We start from the raw sequence: 23,491 nt of genomic DNA on the forward strand, positions 1-23,491 counted from the left end.
TTCGCGGGTATCTCGCAGGAAGACCTTACTTGTGAAATACTTGCGAAACTGACAGTCTGACATGACTCTTCAGCCTCTAGTTATGTGCTCCTCATGTGACATTTAGTTGTCTTGATCAAATCTCTACCACTTAATACTAAATCCATTACAAATAAATCCCACAAAAATACAAGGAAATAAAATTAAAACAATTACAACACTTTTTGTCATGGAATAAAGCCAACATAAAATATAGTTGTAAATCACAACTTTATAGAAGACTTACAAACTATCATGACAAATGATGAGATTTACACATTATGAGAGGAAGGATGTATATATTTGATTTGTGATATAGTTATTTGCTAAAACAATGGTAACTTGGCCACACCTATCAATTTTACTATAGAAGACTTAAAAACTATCATGACAAATGGTGAGATCTACAAATTATATGAGAGAAAAAAATGTACATATTTAATATATGAAGTAATTATTGCTAAAACACTGATGAGTCGGCCCCATCATTGAACATAGCGCGGGCGCCGAGGGCTAAGGCTCTATTTGGTTGTGAGGATGAAAAAGTAGGAGGATAGAAAATTGGGAGGGGATGGAAAAGTGGGAGGGTAAAAAAGATTTTAGTTTCTCTAATTAGTGTTTTGTTGGGAGGGTGGAAAAGTGGAGGGATGAAATTTTTTTTTGTTTGGTTGTGAAGAAAAATGGGAGGATAGAAAATAGAATTTGCATAAATTTGCTCATTTACCCTTATTAAAAAATAATGCCCATTTTTATTAATAAAAAGGAAAACCACCAAAAAAAAAAAAAAAAAAGGCAATCACCCAAGTTTGTTATAGTATAAAAAACATGCCCAATTCAAAAGAAAGGGAAGTGGTATGCGTATCATCCCCAAGAAGAAGAAAAAAAGGTAAGAAACAACCAAAACATAAAAGGAGCAGTTCAGTAATTTGACTGCAATTACTCTTTTTCTCTTTATTTTCTCCCTAAATTGGGGAGATAGCATTTTGGTGGGCTTGGAGATAAAACACCTAGGCTCCACATTTTTTTTTTCCTTTCCTCCTTTCAACTGAATATCCACAAAATTTGTTCTCTCCCATTTTCTCTTTTTATTATTATTATTTTTTTATCCTTCCTAAAACCCACCCAACCAAAAGGGTAGGCCTCTTCTTTGTACTAGTAGGCTACTCTGCAAGTCAATTCAATAGATAAGACACAGTTATTAACTTATGCAGCATAACTAATTGCTAGCTTGGTCTGCAGACTCTGCACCAATGGTATCCGCTAGATTCAAAGAGTGCTTTGTTACAAAATCACGTTATTGGATAAAGATCAACTCTATTTATGACTTTAGAGAGATATTACGTCCACAACATTTTTACAACAAATTATAGGTTTTTAATTGTTATTAGTTCAAATTTGAAACTAACACTAAGATTACTTTTTTGCCCCAACAATAACAACCAGTAACAACGTGCCACTTAGGATTTGTTGTAAAAATATTGTGAAAATGTTATAGACATATCGTTTCTCATAAAAATTAGCAGGCTATGTGAATAAAATATTTATATTAACATGTTAAAGTCATGAGAAATGATATGTCCACAACATTTTCATAACATTTTTACAACAAATTCTAAATGATAATTTGTTACTAATTGTTATTATTGAGGCAAAAGAGTAATCATAGTGTTAATTTCAAATTTGAACCAATAACAACTAACCACATGTAATTTATTGTAAAAATATTGTAAAAATGTTATGGACGTAGTATCTCTCAATTTTTATTTTTAACTCGGCACATTTCATGTGGTGAATCTCAATCTAGATTCGAGCATTTTTAAAGTGGATATATATCTAAAATCGTGTATCATCATGAAATCTCTAACTACAATAGATTTCGAACATTTTTAAAGTGGATATTTAATAAAGTAGTATCACGTTTAAGCACACGTGGAGCCTAGTACAATTGAGGCCCAACTTGTTCCTTTTAATTGGTCAAACATAGGGCGCGCCCTACACATTTTGTCACCCTACATTCACATGTTACATGCTTATATAAAATATAGTGAACATGGTGATGTAGTGCATCTGCAGCAGTGTGTCGGTTAACTAGTGAGTATTAAATTATGCTAAAATATAAACCCCCAACCGAACCAAACTCACATATCAGTGCAGCCACAAAAATCCCAGCAATGGAGTTTTCTTCTTGGTTGGTTGTTTTAGCAATGGCATTGCTAGCTTCTCTACTCTTATTATTCTCTAAAAAATCCGATTTTCAATATCACAAGCGAAAATCTCCACCAGGTCCTACACCTTGGCCTATCATAGGAAATCTAGACCTTATTGGTCCACTTCCTCACCAATCCCTTCACAAATTGTCTCAAAAATATGGACCTATTATGCAACTCAAGTTTGGATCCTTTCCTGTTGTGGTTGCCTCATCAGCAGAAGTGGCAAAACAATTCCTAAAGACACATGACCATGTCTTTGCCTCTAGACCCCAAACTGCTGCTGGCAAGCATACTACTTACAACTATCTCAATATCACATGGGCACCTTATGGAGCATATTGGCGTCAAGGGCGTAAGATATACCTCTCCGAGCTCTTTAGCTCAAAACGACTCGTGTCCTATGAGTGTATTCGTGTTGAAGAAAGACGTGTTTTTATGTCACGCCTTTGCAGCATGTCAGGGAAGCCAATTTTGCTAAAAGTCCATCTTTCGCGTCTTACTTTAAGTATTATAAGCAGAATTGTATTAGGCAAGAAGTATTTTAGTGAGTCCAAAGATGAGACTTCAATAGTTACACTAGAAGAGTTCCAAGAAATATTAGATGAGCTGTTCTTGCTGAATGGGGTGTTAAATATAGGAGATTGGATACCATGGATCGATTTCTTGGACTTGCAAGGGTACATTAAGCGAATGAAGGCTTTAAAGAAAAAGCTCGATCGATTCCATGACCATGTGTTTGATGAACACAAGGCAAGGAGGGAAGGAGAGAAGGATTTTGTGCCCAAGGACATGGTGGATTTACTATTGCAGATGGCTGATGATCCTAATCTTGATGTTAAGCTCACCTATGAGAGCGTAAAAGGGTTTACTCAGGTAATACAATCACCTTTCTAGTTTAATATTCTTATTTTTGTCTTCATTTTTTTTTTTTTTTGGGGGGGGGGGGGGGGGGGGGGGGGTCTTCTTATTTTTGTCTTGATTGAACTTTTCTTTTTACCTTTTTGGAAAGGCATGCGAAAAAGCTTTCTAAATATGTCTTCTATCTATGTTTTGACCATGCAAGCACACATATATTATATAATTGGCGCAATCCAGGCAATCCACAACAAGGTTCCAGTGAAACAGATCTTACCTAAGATACTTGGTTTTAATTAAGTCATAAGATGTGTACATCTTATTTTCTACAACCTCTCTCTCTCATGTTTGTGTGTATAGGTTACACTTAAAAAGAGATTCAAAACAGTTTGGCCTTAGCTTTCAAGTTTTAGTTGCCCCTAGTCATTACCATCAATTCACAATCTTTTAATTTTGTGCATCAAATTCAGGACCTAATAGCTGGAGGCACAGATACCTCTGCAACAACTGTGGAATGGGCAATGTCTGAACTCTTAAAGCAACCACACCTCATCAAAAAGGCCACTGAGGAGCTTGATAGAGTAATTGGGAGAGACAGATGGGTGGAAGAGAGAGACATTCCACAACTTCCTTATATTAATGCAATTATGAAAGAGACAATGAGAAAGCACCCTGTGGCTGTATTGCTTGCACCACATTTAGCTCTTGAAGATTGCAATATAGCTGGTTATGAAATCCGCAAAGGTACTAGAATTTTCATAAACACATGGAGTATAGGGAGAAATCCTTCAATATGGGATGCACCTGAAGAGTTTTGCCCAGAGAGATTCTTAGGAAAGGATATTGATGTGAAGGGACAAAATTTTGAGCTATTGCCATTTGGTTCTGGGAGAAGAATGTGCCCTGGATACAGCCTTGGACTAAAGATGATTAGCTCTAGTTTGGCTAATTTGTTACATGGATTTAATTGGAAATTACCAGACAATATGAAAGTTGAAGATTTAGGCATGGATGAAGTTTATGGATTAGCAACACCTCGGAAATTTCCACTGATAGCAGTAGTGGAGCCTCGACTCCCACTTAATCTTTATTAGTAGTGAATTAATGTGTAATATTTTTTCTGTTGCCAGCTCTTTTGGTACGAAGGATTTCTAATCTATGTTGTTCGCCCATGGCTCTGCACAATGGTGTCATAGTCATCGTGTACCAATGCTTTATGTTAGTTGAAATAAAATCTAAAACAATAAGTTAGCTTTGAAGGGGCTTAGTGTCCATTTGGAATAACTTATTTAGTTGAAACTGAAAATTTTTCGTAAAAAATATAGAAAAAATGTTAAAAAATAAGTTGAATAGTATAGTGGGACCCATAAATAATATCATAAAGTGCAGTGTGATTCATGAATAATATCAAAAAGTACAATGAAACCTATAAATAGTAGTAAAAATAAGCTGAAAGTGAAGATAAGCTGAAAATTTTAACTCATCCTTAATGCACACTTTATTTTAAAATATGGTAAACAAAATAAGTTTTTTAACAAACAAAATTTTTTAGTGAATCAACACTACAAGGTTCATAATGTTTTGATTGCAAACCGTGAACAAATAAATGTATGTCTCGTGTTTCTTTCAGGTTCAATACTTAGTTTCATAACAACTCAAGAAAATAAATTTATGTATTCTCGACAGCTAGTTGATCGATCAAGATCCTCTGAGCAATTTGTATGGTTTAATTTGAGAATTGTGAGAAAAACATTTTTCAAAGCTTGGCCTCCTTAGAAAAAATTCTTGACCCTCACTAGATTTCTCAAAGCACACGCTCAAGATAATAGTCAAATACTTGAAGAATTCTCTCATTTCTTTAAAAAAATATAATAATAATAACAATAATAATGAAGTTATCAGGAATGCACAATCCTCACAAGGTAAAAAAAAAAAAAAAAAATCGTTGTAATTGACAAATAATATGAAAGAGTTTGATTGCACAAACTCAAGTAATTTTGACCTCAATTTTAAACGGCAAATGTTGATATAAGCTAATTGAGCAATTTAACGCCCAATTGTTTAAGTGATTAGCCAATTAACATTAGCATGCATGGATTAACATAAAATAGAGCAAATATTCAAAACACCCATAACACACCGAAGTGTTTACGAAGAGGAAAATCCGAGTGCTGGGTGGAAAAATCTCTCTTTGGTGTATCACTACCAAATGACCCACTAGAGAAAATAGTTGCAATACATTTTTCACACAAAGCCCTTGTACATGATTATTTTCCTAAACTATTCTTAAAATAATGTAATTGTTTTATAATAAAGTATAGTTTATACAATATACTAGATTTTCTAAATTATGCTATCTATATTTGTTATTTTAAAATGTTTTAAATTTTGTAAGTTTATTTTATTTTGTAAATAATGTAAATGTTCATCCTCTATACGTCTTGAATGGTCTAAAGAGAAAGCAAATATATGTAAAACCATCATATATATATATATATATTAGAAAAAATATACAAAATCTTTAATAAAACAAGGTAATGTAATTTTTTTTTTTTTTGAGTAGATATAAGGTAATGTAATTTCGTTAAGAACCTACCAACATTATGCTAAAAATGTGATATAATTGTCAATGAAGCAGTTTCTCTTTCTACGCAAATCTCTCCTCCCAATGCATCACCAAAGTTGATCGAATCAAGAACTTACCAACATTATGTTGAGAATATGACATAATTGTCAATGAAGCAATTTCTCTTTCTACACAAACTTATGCTCACAATGCATCATCGAAGTGGACTGAATAGATTGAAATGGACCGAGTGGACCAAAGTGGACAACATGGATCGAATGGACCAAGTTGGACTGAAATAGAATGAATGGCCCAAACTATACTAAACTAGATCGAATGAACTAAATTAGACCAAAATGATAAAAAAAACAAAAAAACAAATTGAATTGGACTGAATTGGACCAGAATAGACAGTTGTAAACTGAAATGCTACTTTGATGTGGTTCAACAGGAGAATAATAATAATAAATGCTATGTTTCAGCATTTAGATATTATATTTGATAATTTATGAGTATAAGGGTATTATAGTAAATTAGTAATTGTTCTAATTTTTATAACATAAGATGCATTTGTGGACCCCAGAAGAGACTCACTCCATTCATCTCCCTCTTTCTTTCCTTCCTCAACTGAACAAGAGAAACCTAATTTTTTTTTTCTCCTTATCTTTCCTTTCTCTCTCCCTTCCACTGATCCAAACACAGTGTTAAGTTTGCAACAGTTGTTAATTTCATCTTTCAATTTTGAAAATTTTTTTTTTTTGATAGGTTGAAATGGTTATTAGTATTAGGAATATCCCCTAAAGAAGCACAAGAAGCACCTAGGCTTGCTCCTTTTTCTCCTAATTTTTAATATTAAAAATGCTATTACTGGTTTTTTTAGTAAAATATAAAATATAAAATACTTTAATTCTTTTTCTTTTCTCTCCTTCACCGTTGGCCACACTAATCCCTTTGTCGCAACCAAAGCTCTTCTTATCTACTTGATCTCTATCGTACTCTCCCCTTTCTCCACCCAACCTGACTCTCATTCCTCATTTTCACCTATGAAACGGCTCATCAAAACTTGCTTTTTCATCCCCACTTTCACTCTAATCGGACAATACCTTGTAACATTAAAATAGAAACACTTATAAAGATTAGATTAGCTTCTCATTTATAATTTAGATGATTTGGTGAGTTGTTAATTTATGGTTAATAATTAAATATTTTGGTGTCATGTAGGATTGCAACCTCTTACCCCAATCTGTGATCCATATCAATTAACACCGTTTGATATTTCCAACTACGATATCAATGGTTCTAGTAGCCCCCTCTCCCAAGTTCCAACTATGGAATTATTAATAAATAAATAAATAAATAAAAACTCACAAAAGATTAATTGCAAGATCATATTGATCATTGAGATGAAAAATAAATATATCATGCCGAAGGGTCTGGAACAGAGAAGTTTTATCGAACAAACAGTGCTTGAGGAAAAGCACAATGCACTAAAGTTACTTTAAAAGAGTACATTTTAAGGCCCACTTGCATTGCAGAAATCTCCCAACTGGGCTCAACTTTATTATACACTATTCTGTTTCACCATGTTCAAGCCACACTGCCACACTATTAATTAATTACCATAAGCTGTTTTTTTTATAGCTGATTACCATAAGCCAAAGACTATATACATTGAAAGCATAACGCAACATCAGCTGCCAAACATCGGAATCAGACAAGCGCCATTTTTTTACATTCGCATCTTCTCCCCACCAGCTTAACATGAAAGAAAGAGGGGAACTAAAACATGGGCCATTCTGTTCAAAAGCAATTGCAGATAATACTGGCATTGCTCACAAAATGCAGTCCGTTCTTGCGGGCAATCTCCTGAAAAATTCATTAGTATTGAAGGAAACTTTTTACGAAACCTAGGATGCCTCAACAAATAGAATCCCGTGAGAAGGGCCACAACTTTGAATGGTGTAACATAAACAACAATGGCAGCTACCAGATGGATTATCATACATAGCACTTTCGCTCTTGGGTCTCGCCACATCAACAAAGATTGCAGCCTCTCCCCTTGACTAGCCACGTTGTCAACCACCGCTTGAATCTTCGCACCAATAGATCTCAAACGATCATATCTCATCCTTACGAGGTCGGAAGACCGGGAAGTTGGGAATGTATCAAATTCCTCATCAAGTTCATCAGGAAGGACAGAAACAGCATGAGAAAGGCTAACGTCTATGTGAGGAGGATGCCTTGGCCTGTGTCTATAATACCAAGCCCCAATCAAGAAAGGGCAGAGGAAAATGGCGAGTAAGATGAACTCTGGATAGATGACCAGTATTACATACAATATGTGAATCAATATGGTTGTGCTGTGGTTTTTCCAGTAGCAAACCTCATTATACCATTTCCGTAAGAAGAATAGCCCACCCAAAACGCCCATAACCCTGGAAAAGTTTAGTTCGCTCTTCCTCATACTCCACATATGGGAGTCCACATGCAATATATACTCCACCACCTCTTTCATCGGTGGTGGCTCAGTCAGGCTCAACCTCATTGATATCATTTGAGTTGCCAGGTGCCTCAAGTTATCAAGCTGATAAACGTTTAACGGATGAATATAGTGCATTTTTGGAAGAAGTGGCTGTGAGTACGTGTGCATCATATTAAGCAATGAGGAGCAAGTGAACCTCACAGCCAAATGAATTTCAGACATGAAAGCACTCTGATGTTCTGAAGTAAGCTGTGGCATTATCTTTTTCATTCTATTAGCCAAAACTTTAGCGAGAATTCTATATAAAACATTGCTTAAACTAATTAGCCTATATTTAGAAATGTATTTTGGGGACTTAACTTTAGGAATTAAAGTTACGAAAGAATGACCAAGGGAGGGAGGCAATGAACCTGAATTCAAGTACTCCAAAATGGCTTGAACAATGTCTTCCCCAAGCAAGGACCAATAGCTTTGGTAAAACAATGGTGGCATGCCATCAAGGCTCGCTGATTTGAGCGGTGCCATCTGTTTTAAAGCTTTCTCAATCTCCTCTGAAGTAAATTCAGCAATAAGCAATTCATTCATCTTAGTCGTTACTCGTTGCAAAATAGAGTCCAAAACTGCCTCAAAGCCACTCGGATTGCTTGAAGTAAACAACTGCTGGTAGAAATTCAAAACTATGGCAGAAATCCATGTGGGATGAGTGGTCCAACTACCCGAATCATCAAACAAACCATTGATATAGTTTTTCCTCCTCCGCTACGATGCCTTACTATGGAAGAATCATGTATTTTTGTCTCAATCTTTCAGCCACAAAACCTGAGATCTCTAAGCCCACATCTTTGCCTCCATATCCATTAATAAATTGATCTCCTTCTCAAGTTGCCTCATACGTTTAGAATCACCCCCTTTGATTGCTTACATCTCGGCTTGCACAAGGAGTCTTCGCTTTTTTTCTAACTCATGCCTAACATTGCCAAATTTTTTTCTAATCTAGCTTTCTAGTTCCTTCCAACACTTAACTACTTTTTTAATGATTCTAGTGCCCCATGGTTCAGCACTGTCTTCCCTCTAAACCGCTTCAATTGTTCTGCTACAACCTGCATCAGACATCCACATATGCTCAAAGCGAAATGGTTTTTTCATTTGACAATCCATACCTGCCTGTGCAATCAAAAGAGGTTTATGGTCTGAAGTGGTGACATCAAGGTTTTGTTGCAACTGCCCTATCAAGTCGTTCCCAAACTATATAACCAACAAAGTGTTTGTGCCAAGTATATTGAGTTCCAACAAAACCCAAGTCCATGAATCGGCATTCATCCAAAACATCTTGGAACGGCTGCATTTGGCTGTGAGGTTGAATCCTCCCTCCCCTTTTCTAATTTTTCTTCGTAATTTCATTAAAGTCACCTGCACATAAGCATGGTGCTGGACCCCTAGTTTTCAGGCTACGTAGTTTAGCCCAAGCTTCGTGTCTCTTCTACATATCCGACTCCCCATAAAAACCTGTAAACCTCTATTCATCCTCCTTGTTCTTGTTTATGGTAGTGTCAATGTGATACTTGGAAAAGGTTTCGACCTTAAGATCAAAGTCTGCTTTCCAAAAAATACTAATTCTAGCCTTACTTTGTCTGTCCATGTTTTGGCTAAAAACATAACAGAGGAAGCTTGTGCCTTCACCAATTCTGCAAGCTAATCTTCTATCTACTGGTTCCCAAGCCTGCGGCAATTCCAACATAAAAGACTCATTGCTTCTGGTAGGGCTAGGAACCAGCCTCCGCCAATATCTTATTGTTTTCATTGCCTATCTGAGAAACAAATATATATATATATATATATATATATATATATTTTGTAACTCAAAGTGACTAGTTGTGTGTTGGGTGGTTCTTTTTGTTCCCACGGCTTCCTCCATAACAACATCAGTTCCAACACATGATCTGGATATTCTTTTCTATGTGCCTTCATTGCTTCTAGGTACATTTAGTGCATCAGGTAACACTGATAGGGGCAGGCATGGTTGACAGGGAAGTGCATGTGCATGTGTTTGAATTCTGCCTTTTTCCACATCATTAATTGAGAGGGATTCCAAAATATTTTCCTTACCCGTGGCTTGGACATTTTTGGAGGATAATTCTGGTATGGGATCAAATATGCCAATATCTCGGTCTATCTCCTGTAATTTTTCCTCAAATAGCTCAGCATATAAATCATTTTGCTGCAATTTTGGGTTTTTGAAAATATCCTCAGCTGTCATCACCTGATTTATGGGAATTGAATTTAATTCCCTCGGATTCTGCTCTTGAAAATCTAGAATAATAACAACCTCTTCCATGGACTCTATATTTCCTTTCCTAGCCTTATGATCTCCGGTGAAGGTCCTGCTTTCCGAACCACCATTGGAGGTGGTTTGCTTGTCTTTGATTTAGAGGTAGTAGTTGTACTCTGACAACCACTTGGTCTGTTACTATAGAACCTAGGGACTATAATCATAGTTCGTCATGACGACATAAAAGGTGGTGCATGAATCCAAGGTCCAAATTGTTGTGCTTCAGTTGGTAGTGTACCTTCACTCTTTAACCATAGTTCATAGTCTCTGTCATCATGTGTCAAACTCCCACACCAATAACATAGATTAGAAAGTCTTTCATATTTAAAAGACACCTATAACTCCTTACCATTCTCCAAGGATATCACTCTACCTCTGCTCAAAGGCTGTGAGATATCAACCGTGACTTGAACTCTGAAAAACCATCACCCTCGACATCCATATCCTCAATTAGCTTGTTCACCATGCCAATAGCTCCATAAATCTTTTCTGCCATTGCTCTTGTTCTAAAACGCATGAGAATGTCGTGTACCTAGACCTAGAAGGTAACCATATTAAATTTCATATCCACAACATCAATATCTTTGTCATATCGTTGTAAAACCATGAGGTGCTTGTCAAAACTCCATGGTTCCACTGCAAGAACTTTCTCCATCTCAGTCTTGTTGTTAAAAGTGAATAACACCACATGGTCTCCCTCTTTTTGAACCTTGAAACCATTCCTCGCTCTCCAAATGGGTGAGAAAGTTTTGGCAATAGCATCAATGTTGAGTGCCCGTTTGGTCAAGAATTTGGCTACAAGAACATATTCAGTCTAAATGTTCAAAATGTGTGTAAAACACCCTTGAACGTTTAGACCCCCAAATTACAAATTACCAATTCAAGCTTATCAACAAACAATGTACGTGCGGAAAATGTAAATAAGCTAAAACAGAATTGATAACATAATTTAAACCAAATAAAATCACATTCACAGTAGAAATTAAATGGGAAAGATTAAGGAAAACGAGATGCAAATACAAGGACAACACAGCGATGTGTTATCGAAGAGGAAACAGAAATCTTTGGCGTAGAACCTCTTCGCCGCTCTCCAAGCGGTAAATAATCCACTAGAGAATCAAGTTGGGATACATGAATAATAGAAAACCCTCTAAGCCTAATCTGCCCAGTATACCTAAGCCCTCCAAGTTTCTACTCTAATGAGGTTACGCCGAACCTTTGTCTTCTCTAGCTTACTGGATTTCGCTATAGCCCATAGTATCAACTAATATCAATTGGTCCCTTCTAATTGCTTCCCAAGCACCAAAAAGCCTTCTCACAGATATGGATATGGTGAGAATAGGATTTGGCTAATGAACCTCTCAAAGATTGTAACAATGAAGAGGGTGAGAGTTGAGAAATTTGAAGAGTCACTATATAAAAATTGTGGACGAGTCAATTTTGTTTTTCTCTAGGGTTTCTCTCTCAAAATTCTTTCTGGAAACTCTCAATATTTCGAGGGTATAAGGGGTATTTATACTAGAGTGAGAAAGGAATGCGAAGAGTCAGTTTTTCCAAAATAGAGTGGACTGGCGACTTGGCCTCGTGACTTGACTGAGTCGCGAGTCCAAGCCACGAGCTAACTAAATGGCCAGTCTGGACTTTTTGTCCTATAGTGCTATAGTTAGTATGATGGTTCAGCTTCTCTGCATGCTTCACTTGTGTGTATCATCTGGTGGTTTGCTAGTCGCGAGCCACCTGCAAGATCCAGTCGAGAGTCCCTGCTTCAGTGCACATTCTTGAGTATTTCTTCACACACTCTCACACACTACCCTTATATGATTCCCACCTAAATACAGGGTTTCTAAGTGCTGAATTACAAGAAAATTGGCACGGAATAAAGCCAACACAATGGTTGATTAAATTCAACCTTACACAGTCATTGCCTCTTCTTCTGTGAGTAGGAGGTTTGACCCTTCAACATCAGATAGGGTTAACCAGCTCCATGATTTTGTAAGATCCTCCATACAAGGGAAATTAAAAAGAAGAAAATTGTTTCCGAATCCCCTAAAAACAGAAAAACCCATAAAACCTCGAAGGTAAACCTGTTACCTCGAGGTACGAAGACACCTTCGAAGAAAGGACAACTATTCTACGACCTAGGAGAAGGTTGGAGAACTAAGCCTTTCACTAGCGAGAAGAACAGGCACATATTGTAGTGTTTCTTCGCTGAGAAAACGCTGGAAGTATTGACAAAGCACAATTGGATTTTTTTTTTTTTTTTAATAAAAAAAAACTAGTGTTTGTTTTGATTGAAAATTTGAAAGTGGCTGCAAGGTTCATGAAAAGTAAGACTGCATTTTGCACATGTCTGTCTTTTTCTTTCTCTCATAAAAAAAACTTGATTAGTCACATTGGAGATAGGCCTACACGTGGGATCTACCATCAGTCTAGTAGAGTCTTCACCGACTCTAGACCATTAGGCCTGCAGTATAGTCTTTGTATTTTCTTCTCCCTGATTTCAATAATTGCAACATTGTGGAATATCTTTTACAGTGTGTTTGATAACACTAGAGGAGAGAGATAGAGAAGAGAAATCGTCTGAAAAGTGGTCATTTCTTCTATTTGGTTAGCATGGAAGAGAGCTACAAATTTGCAATCCACCCAATTTGGATGAATTTGAAAGGAGACAATAGTTTTTAAAAACTTGCGCCCACATAAATAATATAATATGCCTTGAAGTTATATATTTGCTCATAATTTTTATGCATGTTTCACATTTATATGGGCATAAAAGTGAAGAAATACATATTTTCTTTTCATGTACTTTCTTATTACAAGCCAAACAAATGAAAGAAAAATTCATTCCTCTCTTTTCTTTTCCCCTTCTCTCCTCATTTCCAAATGTATACAAGAGATTTAATTTCTTTTCTTTTCTTTTCTTTCTCATTTCCTTTCTATTATTCATTTTTTTTTCTCTTCTCTTCCCTCATTTGTAACCAAACAAAGTATTAGGTGGAAACATTTGATGTTTTGTTTTGTTGTCTCTTTTGTTCTATATAATACTAGCTTCGGAAGGAAATTTATTAGGTAGTTCGGAAGTATATTCTCTCCCTCTCAATAATAAATCACTGCGGAATGTATAAGGCATCCTATATCCAATAGAAGTATTGTATCTAATATAGCAAGAAGTGTGTGATAGTTCAATAAGTGTTGTTTCTACAAAAAGTAATATTCAACAAGTGTAAGGAAAATGGCAAGAGAGAAACAATGAGTGGTGTGTGTAACAAAATGAATGTAATATATTAAGCATCAATAAAAGCTTCTATTTTATTGATAATTTATTTGTGTATTTTATTTGAGTGTGGTGAGATTTATCACAAAGCACTTGACAAAATATTTATCTTTTGTGTGTCAAATTTAATTTGACAAAGCTTCCGCTGTAGCAAATTCCATCCTTTAGAGTATGTTTGGTTGGAGGTGAAATAGGAAGGATGAAAAAAAAGAGGGAGAGAAAAGTAGAGAGATAGTGTTTTTAGTGGGTGTTTGATTAGAAGGGAGAGAGGAAAATAAATTAGTGGGGCCCAGGTGTTTTCTCCCCAAATTGGGGAGAAAACAAGAGAGAAAATGTTTAGACAACATTACCTTTGTGTTGTGCTAACGTGCTGGGTAACCTGGGTCTCTACTGACTACTGTTCACAATTTTTGCAATTTTTTTTTTTCTTTCCTGCAATTTTTGCAATTTTTTTAATACACATTTTGTCATTTTTTGTACTGTGTCAACTATTTCTCTCTCTTTTTTTTTTTTAATAATAAATTTCCTTCTTTAGTTTTTTATCCTCTTCCTTATTTATTTATTTATTTTTATTAATCTCCTTTAGTTTTTTTGTCATTTTTTTAAATGTGCTACGTTCACAACATTTTTACAGCAAATCATAGGTGATTAGTTGTTATTAGTTTTAATTTGAATCTATCACTAAAATTACTTTTCTACCCTACTAATAATAACCAATAACAACCTGTCACATAAGATTTGTTGTGGAAATGTTATAAAAATGTTGTGAACATATCATATTTTTCTTTTCTTTTTTTCTTTCTTTAGCTTTTTTTGTTTTTTCCTGCACTTTTAATTTTTAGGTGTTTTTATTTTTTGTTCATTCATTTTCTTTTCCTTTATTTGTTACTTTTATTTTTATCTATTACGAACACTTTTTTTTTTTATCTATTAAGGGCATGAAAGTAAATTTATACAAACTATATTTTCTATCTCTCCACTTTTATACTCTCAAACCAGAGACTATGAGAAAAAACTAAAAATTTTTCTATCCTCCTACTTTTCTATTCTCTCCCAATTTTCTACCATCTTATTTTTTCACTCATCCAACCAAACGGCCCTTAAATGAGAGCAATCTTGGTCCTATTCTTTTCGATAAGACTCCATCTTGCTTTCACCCTCTTCTTCTTCTCCAATAATCTAGATTACTAACTCAAGATCTAAAGTAAAACACAAGCTTAGAGGAAGATATGGAGGTTGATCATTTCAGTCATGAGCATCCGTTGACCTTCATTGAAAATGAGAAACAAATTTCACGAAAGCACAGGAAGAAGAATATTTTATGCAAAGGGTGCCAGAAATTCTGCACTTTTCCACTCTACGCTTGCACCCAGACCCAGTGCTCGTTTTATCTGCACAAATCATGCGCCGAGCTCCCAACGGAGTTCCAAAATCCCTTTCACCCACATGGACCTCTCACGCTACGCTTCGATCCCAGTAAATCATTTCCCTGCAGGGCTTGTTTTAAAAGTTGCATTGGCTTCTACTTTCACTGCGAGGTACGCAAATTTGACCTGCATCTTGATTGTGCTTTTCTAATGACCACTGCAGAAGAAGAAGAACAACAGCAAGGCTGTAAGCAACTACAACACTGTATCCACTTGCATCCACTGGTACTTGTTGACAAGAAGGATGAGGTAGTTAATCAAATTAAATGCTTTATATGTGGGGAACATTGCTTCGCTGCTTGCTATGGCTGTGACCCTTGTGGTATCTCTCTTCACAAACCATGTGCTGAATTCCAGTACCCACAAGAAATCCAAAACTTCACTCACTCATGCCCTCTCACCCTCCAAACTCGAGTCCATCCCTTTCGCTGCCAAGCCTGTGACACTTGTATGATGGGCATTTCTTACCGCTGTGAGCAGTGCAGGTTTAATATTGATGTTGAATGCGCCTTATTAAGGAGCATAAAATCTGATGACGGAAAGCAAATTAAACATTTCAACCACAAGCATCCCTTGACTCTCATTGAGAAATTAGGGGATGGTGACCAAGTTCATTGCTTCGTGTGTGGACAAGGCTGCTTAGGAACAACCTACTACGTATGCAACAAATATGAAGGGGAATTTTCACTCCATGAATCCTGTGCTGGTTCTGCTCCGAGGATCTATGACTTTCCTCCACCCAGACCACCCTCTATCCCTGCTTCTTAGGCCAACCAATACAACCCCAGTCAAATTTCGATGCAATGCGTGCTGTGGCGATTGCTGTGACTTGACCTACCGATGTGAGCTCTGTGATTTTAACTTGCATAGGGAACGCACTGGACAAGTTCCCACCATAAAATATGAAAATCATAGACACCTTCTCTTACTGGGGCCGAAGATGGGGGCTGAAGTTAAGTGCAATGCCTGTGAAAGCACCTGTGATTCTTTAATATTCCGTTGCCCTCAGTGCGATTTCAATCTTGATGTTCAATGTGGTCCATTACCATTTACCATCAAACATAAATGTCATGTAGATTCTCTCACCCTTACAGATTCCCCTGTTGAAGACGATTCAGATGATGAACTCTACTGTGATGTTTGCGAGGAAAAAAGAAATCCACGATTTCCATTTTACTATTGTGCAGATTGTTAATTTGTAGCTGCGGTCTCATGTGTGATCTCTGAGGTATGCTCATCTTTTGCCCTTTACTCAGATTTTCTTTTGGGTTACAATCAGTGGGTTTGAAATATAAGAAAACATAAAAAAAATAAAGCAAATAACGGACAGCTACTTCGGAAGAATTAAATAGTGAATTTCATTTTTTTTTTTTTTTTTTACAAGTAACAAAGTGAATTTCATGTAAGCCTTGGATACCAATAGAGCAAAAGAAGCCGATTCTGCCATATTCCTCTGTCCACACTTTCAAAGGAAAACTTTACTCTCCCATCTGTAGCACTTGGTATCTTCTAAAATGGTCTGCACCTGCCTAGGAGATGACTTTTTCTCTTTCAAAGTGCCACTACTTCTTTGCTGCAGATAAAGACTAATTTCCTACTAAACATTTTGCTGGCAACTGCTAACGCAGCCTCCCTAATTGTTACACAGTTAGTAATTAATTGTTGGAATTGAAATTTAGAAATAGCAATAACAAAGAAGATACAGTTCGAAAATTTTGGAGTTGGTGTGGATCCTTAACAGACTAATCAAGATCAGCCAATTAAAACTTACACATACTACAAAAGTAAAAATAAAAAACTCCTCTCGATTCTTATCCCCTTTTTTTCCCTCAAAAGAAAGTTCTGCTACCTTTCCTTTCCCCAGCAGTGCCGTTCCTGATCAAACACCCAAGTAGCTGGCTAAGTTACTTAATGCAGGAGCACAAATTATTTTAGAGCTTATATTTTCATATTTTTTATATTTATCTCATTGGAGATTGGTATATTGTAGACTTTTATTTTTGAATTCAAATAGGAATTAGATTTAAGTTTTTAGATTAGCTTCAATTTTAGATAGGATTTTCTGTTATTTCTTAATCTCTATATAAGGATTCTAGATGGTTGTATTTTGGGAAGACAACTGGTTAATGAAATTTCAGATTGGAAATTTTCCAAATTGTTGGATGTTGATTCCTACCACCTTAGGTGTTGATGAATAAGATTAAGTTTTGTTGCTTGGTACTGATTCCAATTAACCCGTAGGTGCCAATTCTTAGGGTTATCTTTTATTATTATTTTTTTCCTCTTGATTGTCCTGCATCACTAAAGCTTTCTCTGAACAATTAATTTTCGCTTCAAAAGCTACATTGTACTGTACTTGTTTTTTTAGATTCATATTTAGATGCAAGACTGAGCATTATTCTTTATCCCCTTGATGCCAGTTTTATTACTGCATAGCCAAATAGCCCATTAGGACCTAAAGTCACAGAGAAATCCCTCAACTCTTGTTGCTCAAACTGATCATGAAGAAGCCATAAGGATTCCATCCTCTTGACCGACTTTGGAACTAAATCTTCTGTTCTGAGTCCCAATTCAGATTCAAACCAAATGGCCCTGTAGTAAATTACGGAAATAGAAAAGATGGTACTGAGTGCAAAAGATGGCACTGAATCTCCTCAGCTTCTTGAGATTAAGGACACTGAGTCAGTGCAACACATTATGTTGATTTCAGCCAACTCTGTTCTTAAAGGAACCGTATTATTATGAAGTGTCCATATGAATACAACTAATTTATAAGTTTTAGCTTTCATAGATTCCTCCAACCCTTTTCATTCAAAACATATCTCTAATTACCCTCATCCTAACGCCACTCAAGATTTAATAGTCAAAATAACCTGAACTTGAGTAGGACCACAGTAATTTAACAGAGTTTGCAAACTTGGAGATTGGAATAGGAAGACTAGAGTTGCCTTAGCAGGTCAGCACTCAGCTATCACTATAGAAGTAGATGGTATTGAAGCAAGTCTCTCTTAGGCCTTAGCAGAGCAACGTAAGAACTAGCATTTTTAAGCGATTTCATGGTGAATCAAAGAAAAAAAAAATTAAAATAAGCATTTTTAGTTTATAACATCCAACAAAATCACGATTCAAAGCTGCAAAAGAAAAATCATCACACATTCTAATTTTTTTTTCTCCCTAATATCCAAAACATCGAAAATGTATCTTAAAGATGCATAAATCAAAGAAACAAAGAGAAACAAATACCTTCTAGAATCAAAACCCAAAAAGAAATACATATAAAATAGTCTTATAAATCGTAACATAATGGATTTGAGGAAATTACCTTAAACTAATTTGGAGGTAAACTAGTGTCAATTTAGTTCTAATGTTTCAAATGAGTCAGTTTAGTCTCTAACCTTTTGGTGTTGAATCAAAATACACTAAACTATTTATTTTTTTCAAAGGTCAAGAGTATCTTCTCCGTCTCAAACAGGTGAATGCAAATATAATTAAATTCCAAAGCGTATAAAAATTTAAAGAAATAGCTCGAAATGCTCTTTAGATTCCAAATATAATTAAATTCAAACAAGTGAATGCAAGTATGCAACATTTTGCATTCACGTGTTTGAATTAAATTGGGTAATCTAAAGTAAAGTATTTAAATAATTATACTTAAGTTTTGCCTCTTATTTTATAATTAGTTACTAACTCTTGCAATATACCCAAAAAAAAAAAAAAAAGATTTTGTCCCTATTCTATTTTTGTCTAAGTATAAACTTCAATAATTATGTTAACTAGTCGTTAACCCGTGCGATACACGGAAAAGCTATTAAATATAATTTTTAAAATATTTTTGTTATTTTTTTTTTTTGCCATTGACAATTTTTTTTTTTTTTTTTAATTGTGGTAGTTTGAAAACTTATTTCAAATATTCATTTCATTATAGTTAGCTAAGATATTTTTCATAAATGCATGAAATGTTTATAAATAGGAGATGACATTAATGATATATTATACGTAGCAATTATGCAAGATACCATTCAAATATGAATATTTAAAAAATAAAAATTGTGATCAATTGAAACACAAAATATGGTTAAAGAAGTTTCGGTCACCACAATTGAATTTGATGAAAATTGAATCAAATTATCAATCACTCAAACTCCTCATTTGTACTCACCTGCTATACTTATTCTCCAAATTTGACATAAAAAAAGGGCAATAACCAAAGCCTATAACTAATGTCATGGCCTCTCTATATGCAAGTCTAGTATAATTGAGACAGTTTTTTCAAGACTCACCAATTGAAGAACTTACAAACTATTTTCAAGAACATGCATTAAATATGCAACAATTAGAGAGTTTCCTAAACCCTGAAACACTCACACCTATTGTGTTTTAAATAAAGCTCTTGTAATTCTAAAAGCAAAGCCAAAAAACAAAATGTAATTCATAACCTCCAACTCAAATATTCATTTTCCTTCAATTTCTAACTAATGTTATTTCTAAAAAAGTTGTAGCTGTTTGAATGAAGATCATATTAATTTTATAATTGTGAGCATTACACAAATTATGAGTAGCCAAAGAAAAAATCAATAATTCTACAAATTCCTTCAGTAAAATTCTACCAAACACAACACAAAAAATTCTACCAATTTTAATACAAATCAAACCTATATTCACATAGTCCATAGATTAAAGACTATCTAGCAAATATAAAACAAAAGAATCCATCTTAGTAAATCATGTCATAAATTCTACGGTTAATCTCACATGTCTTAATTTTCTTTGACAACTTAAACTGGAGTATATGTATTTATAGGGCATAGATATACTACCTAGTTCTGATTTAGTTCCAAAGGAAAAGAAGCAGATTGGAAAATAAAATTTAGTCCTAGCCCCTTTTCAATTTGTCTTAGACATTTTCTTAAACACTTTGAAGGTGATCCAAGGATAAGCTAAAATCTAAAACATACCAGCTATATCACAAGATCAAAGTGAATCCCCTATAGAGAAGAATTTTATGCCTCTAGCAAAATCAACTTTCATCAAACAACTATTGCTATACAAAAGTTCTACCAAATACTCTTTGCCCTCCCAATCACTTAAATCTTCCGTTACCTGTGATCACTAAAACCCTTTGCCCCTTTCACAAAACCTTTCACAGGTCTTTTCTTTTAATATGAGCTAAAAATAAGAATAATAGTGCAATTGTAACTAATATAATATATATAAAACAAAAAAGTTCAATGTAACAACAATGCTTAGCAGAAGCAACGGCTTAAGGAAAACGGTAGAAAATGGTTTATTGATAATAAAATGTCTTACAAAGTATTTCCCACATCTTTTCTGATTCAATGCAGTACGCATATGTTGCCACACCTCTCATCTGTTTTGCTAAAAGTTCTCATGAATGTGTTCAAAGCAAATTGGTTTTCTCTTTTCTGCGTGTTTTTCATAGATGTAATCAGGTTTTCAAAACTTGTGCGTACCGGCAAGAAGGATTCTGCAACATTAACGGTTGCTCTGATTAGAAGAATCTTAGGCAAGCAAGGAGACTAATCCAGTGAAAGAGAATCTTTAGTTTTGGATGGCTATGCGTATGTAGGTTTTCAGTTTATGAATTCATATATGAAAGTTCATAGTCGGGTTTGGGTTCTCAAAACTTTGCGTGTGTTTAGTTTAAAAAATAAATAAATTAAAATGAGGTTTAAAATTGTGGAAGCAGTAAATCCTATGTGGCAAGTTCTAAAGAAGTCAACAAAAAATCAAAGATTCGGTTTTAGTGTATATATATATATATATAGATTATTAATAGATATTTATCATATTTGTGTTTATCTATAGATCTATATTTATACCATTTAAAGAAAATAAATATGAGAAGATTCTAATATAATGTTTAAATATATAATAGAATTTAAAATTAATTGAAAGAGATAAATTAGAATTATTATGTGCAAAATTTTGGAGTTTCAAAAGCTTATATATAAGTTCAACGAAAACCGCATTGTCAGGGCTGTGTTTCCATAATTCCATTTCGACATAGTACGAGTCTAATTTTTACCATTGCTGAGACATTCGTTTGGCCATGTCAGGTTATGCTATGGCTCAAAGGAGAAAATGGGGATGTGGAGTTGAGGTCACCTGAAGGAAAATTTGGTGGAAAGGTGATCATCGAAATAACAGAGGCAATGAAGATGTGCAAAAAAGAAGCAGAAGAAGCAACCAAAATACTTAATGATCCAGAAGCAGAGGAAATGCAGGCTCTGCATGATCTACTAACTTTGGATCGATTATTAAAATATGAAAATGTGTCGCGTCATCTGGAAGTAGGATATGGAATCAGAAGACAAATTAAGCCACAAATAGGGGGAACGGGTGTTTTAACCTGGAATGATATATTATCTTCTTTCAGTGAAGATGAGAAAAAGGAATTGAAGGAAGTTCTAATGACAGAAGATGTACAGGAAGAAAGTATCGATGAAGAGAACTCATCGGATAGCCTAGATAATTCCTTGTTTTTGGACAAAGCATTCACAGATTTAAAGCAAAAGCTTGGATCCGGGCCTAAGCAATTAATGGACTTATGGAACAGAGAGAAGAAGGTTGTTAATGTAAGGGATTACTTAGTGCCTCAGAGCTTGGCCCCTATCCTAGAAAGCTTGTTTGAGAAATATGGGGATGTGGGTGCTGAGACCAATTTATCTTCTAGGGTAAAGATGTATCTAATTGTCATATTATGTGGGACCATAGATAGTGTGTGCTGCACCAGAATTTTGGATATCACAGAAGATAAACTATTGAATTGGATGCAGTACTTGAGGGCTCTGGAATATGCTGGGTTCAAAATTCAGTTTGTTCATGATCAGTGGATGAGAGTTACAAAAGCTTACTTTGGACTTCAGCTTAGAAAACTAGAAGATGACACCCTTCAGGAACTTGAAACAGATATCACAAAGTATGATGCAAAAGTCAAGGAACTGACTACAAAATTGGAGCTTATGAAAGACAAACATAAGCGTATAACATCTGAAAAATCTGGGAAAAGGTCGAGCTTAATCGAGGATTGCTTGAGAGCGGCTGCCAAGTTGAAGTGGAAGAAAGCTGGCGCGGGTCTAATTAAGCTGGGCTAGAAAATCTGTATAAGAATGTTTTTAGTGTTTTTATTGAAAGGATGTTAAATTTTAAGAACATGTAATCAACGCATTTATGAAGGTCATTATGTTAGTGTTAATCAGTGAGGCAGAACACTGAATATTTCAAAGATTATTTGTTCATGACAGTGAAAACCTGTATCTTGTGAGGAAAAAAGCGAAACAATCTATGTACTAGCGTGTGTTATGTGCATTGTTCATGATCACTTTCCAGTATGTTGTAGGGTATGTTCTTTCTTTCTTCTCTCTGTTTTAATTTTTGTGTTCAATGAATATTAGAAACTATGTTCTGACGTAAATGCATAGTCTTTAGTTTATGTGATGGTGAATTTACTAGCTTTCTTGTTCAAATACGGAAGCTCAAGATAATTTATGGAAGTGTATTTGTTCTTTTTAACGCGTGTATAAAAAGGACTATTGCCAACAAAAAACTGCTATGTTTGAACGATTCTGATACTTTTGTCATACTCCTCCTTCAAGTTTTGTCCCTTGTGGGGTGTTTTTTTGCATCATCTGGCAATATTTACTTTTAAGATTTTGTAGGTTTAGGTTGAATGTATTGTAGTGAATGATTCAGCGGAACTAACTCGCCATCTAAAATTCAACCCCCAATCAAACTCAAAATATGAAGATGGGTGTTACCAAGTTTAAAGTAAACCATGTTTAAAATACATTATGACATATTGACATTGAGGGGTTTCATGTTCTAAAATGTTTCCTAATCCATATGTGCCAATGCTAAAACACTTTTCATCATTATTATGGAGGGAAAAAGAGAAAAGCTCAAGGGCATCTTTACATAAATTTTCAAGTCTCTTTAATTGCTTATGGCACTAGCATGGGATGCGTGCGTGCATGCATACACACACCCACACACACACACACACAAACACAAAAAAAAAAAAAAAAAAAAAAAAAAAATTGCATCCTTAAACACCTCTTTATCTATTTTACCAGTCCATTTTATAACTCACACTACATTCCAGTTTTTATTTTTACATACAACCCAATAAAATAATAAAAGTACTCTCCTCCCACTCTCTTTTTCTCTTCACGCACAACAACAAGATTATTATTATTATTTTTTTGTTTGTTTTAACAACCTATGAACAGTAAGGTTGCATATAAGCACTAGCATTAGGGGGTGTAAACACCCCCCCCCCCCCCCCCCCCCCCCTAAATTGCTATTTTAGC

At 35.0% G+C, this 23,491-nt stretch overlaps 3 protein-coding genes and 1 pseudogene across 3 annotated transcripts; 3 read left to right on the forward strand and 1 right to left on the reverse strand.

Annotated features, from left to right (window-relative positions):
• The first annotated feature begins 2,181 nt into the window (after window positions 1–2,181).
• On the forward strand, window positions 2,182–4,271 carry LOC126700358 (trimethyltridecatetraene synthase-like). Its single transcript, XM_050398461.1, has 2 exons — window positions 2,182–3,101; window positions 3,554–4,271. Exons 1-2 carry the CDS (start codon window positions 2,190–2,192, stop codon window positions 4,175–4,177), a joined length of 1,536 nt encoding a protein of 511 aa, XP_050254418.1. The 5' UTR covers window positions 2,182–2,189; the 3' UTR covers window positions 4,178–4,271.
• A 3,137-nt stretch (window positions 4,272–7,408) lies between these two features.
• Window positions 7,409–8,353, reverse strand: LOC126699444 (FT-interacting protein 3-like; annotated as a pseudogene).
• Window positions 8,354–14,823: 6,470 nt separating this feature from the next.
• On the forward strand, window positions 14,824–22,375 carry LOC126700359 (uncharacterized). Its single transcript, XM_050398462.1, has 2 exons — window positions 14,824–16,389; window positions 21,239–22,375. Exon 2 carries the CDS (start codon window positions 21,242–21,244, stop codon window positions 22,274–22,276), a length of 1,035 nt encoding a protein of 344 aa, XP_050254419.1. The 5' UTR covers window positions 14,824–16,389; window positions 21,239–21,241; the 3' UTR covers window positions 22,277–22,375.
• Window positions 14,964–15,929, forward strand: LOC126700930 (uncharacterized). The gene has a single exon (XM_050399093.1). It carries the CDS (start codon window positions 14,964–14,966, stop codon window positions 15,927–15,929), a length of 966 nt encoding a protein of 321 aa, XP_050255050.1.
• Window positions 22,376–23,491: the final 1,116 nt, after the last annotated feature.

The sequence above is a fragment of the Quercus robur genome, chromosome 9 (genome assembly GCF_932294415.1).
Source record: "Quercus robur chromosome 9, dhQueRobu3.1, whole genome shotgun sequence".
Lineage (NCBI taxonomy): Eukaryota > Viridiplantae > Streptophyta > Magnoliopsida > Fagales > Fagaceae > Quercus > Quercus robur.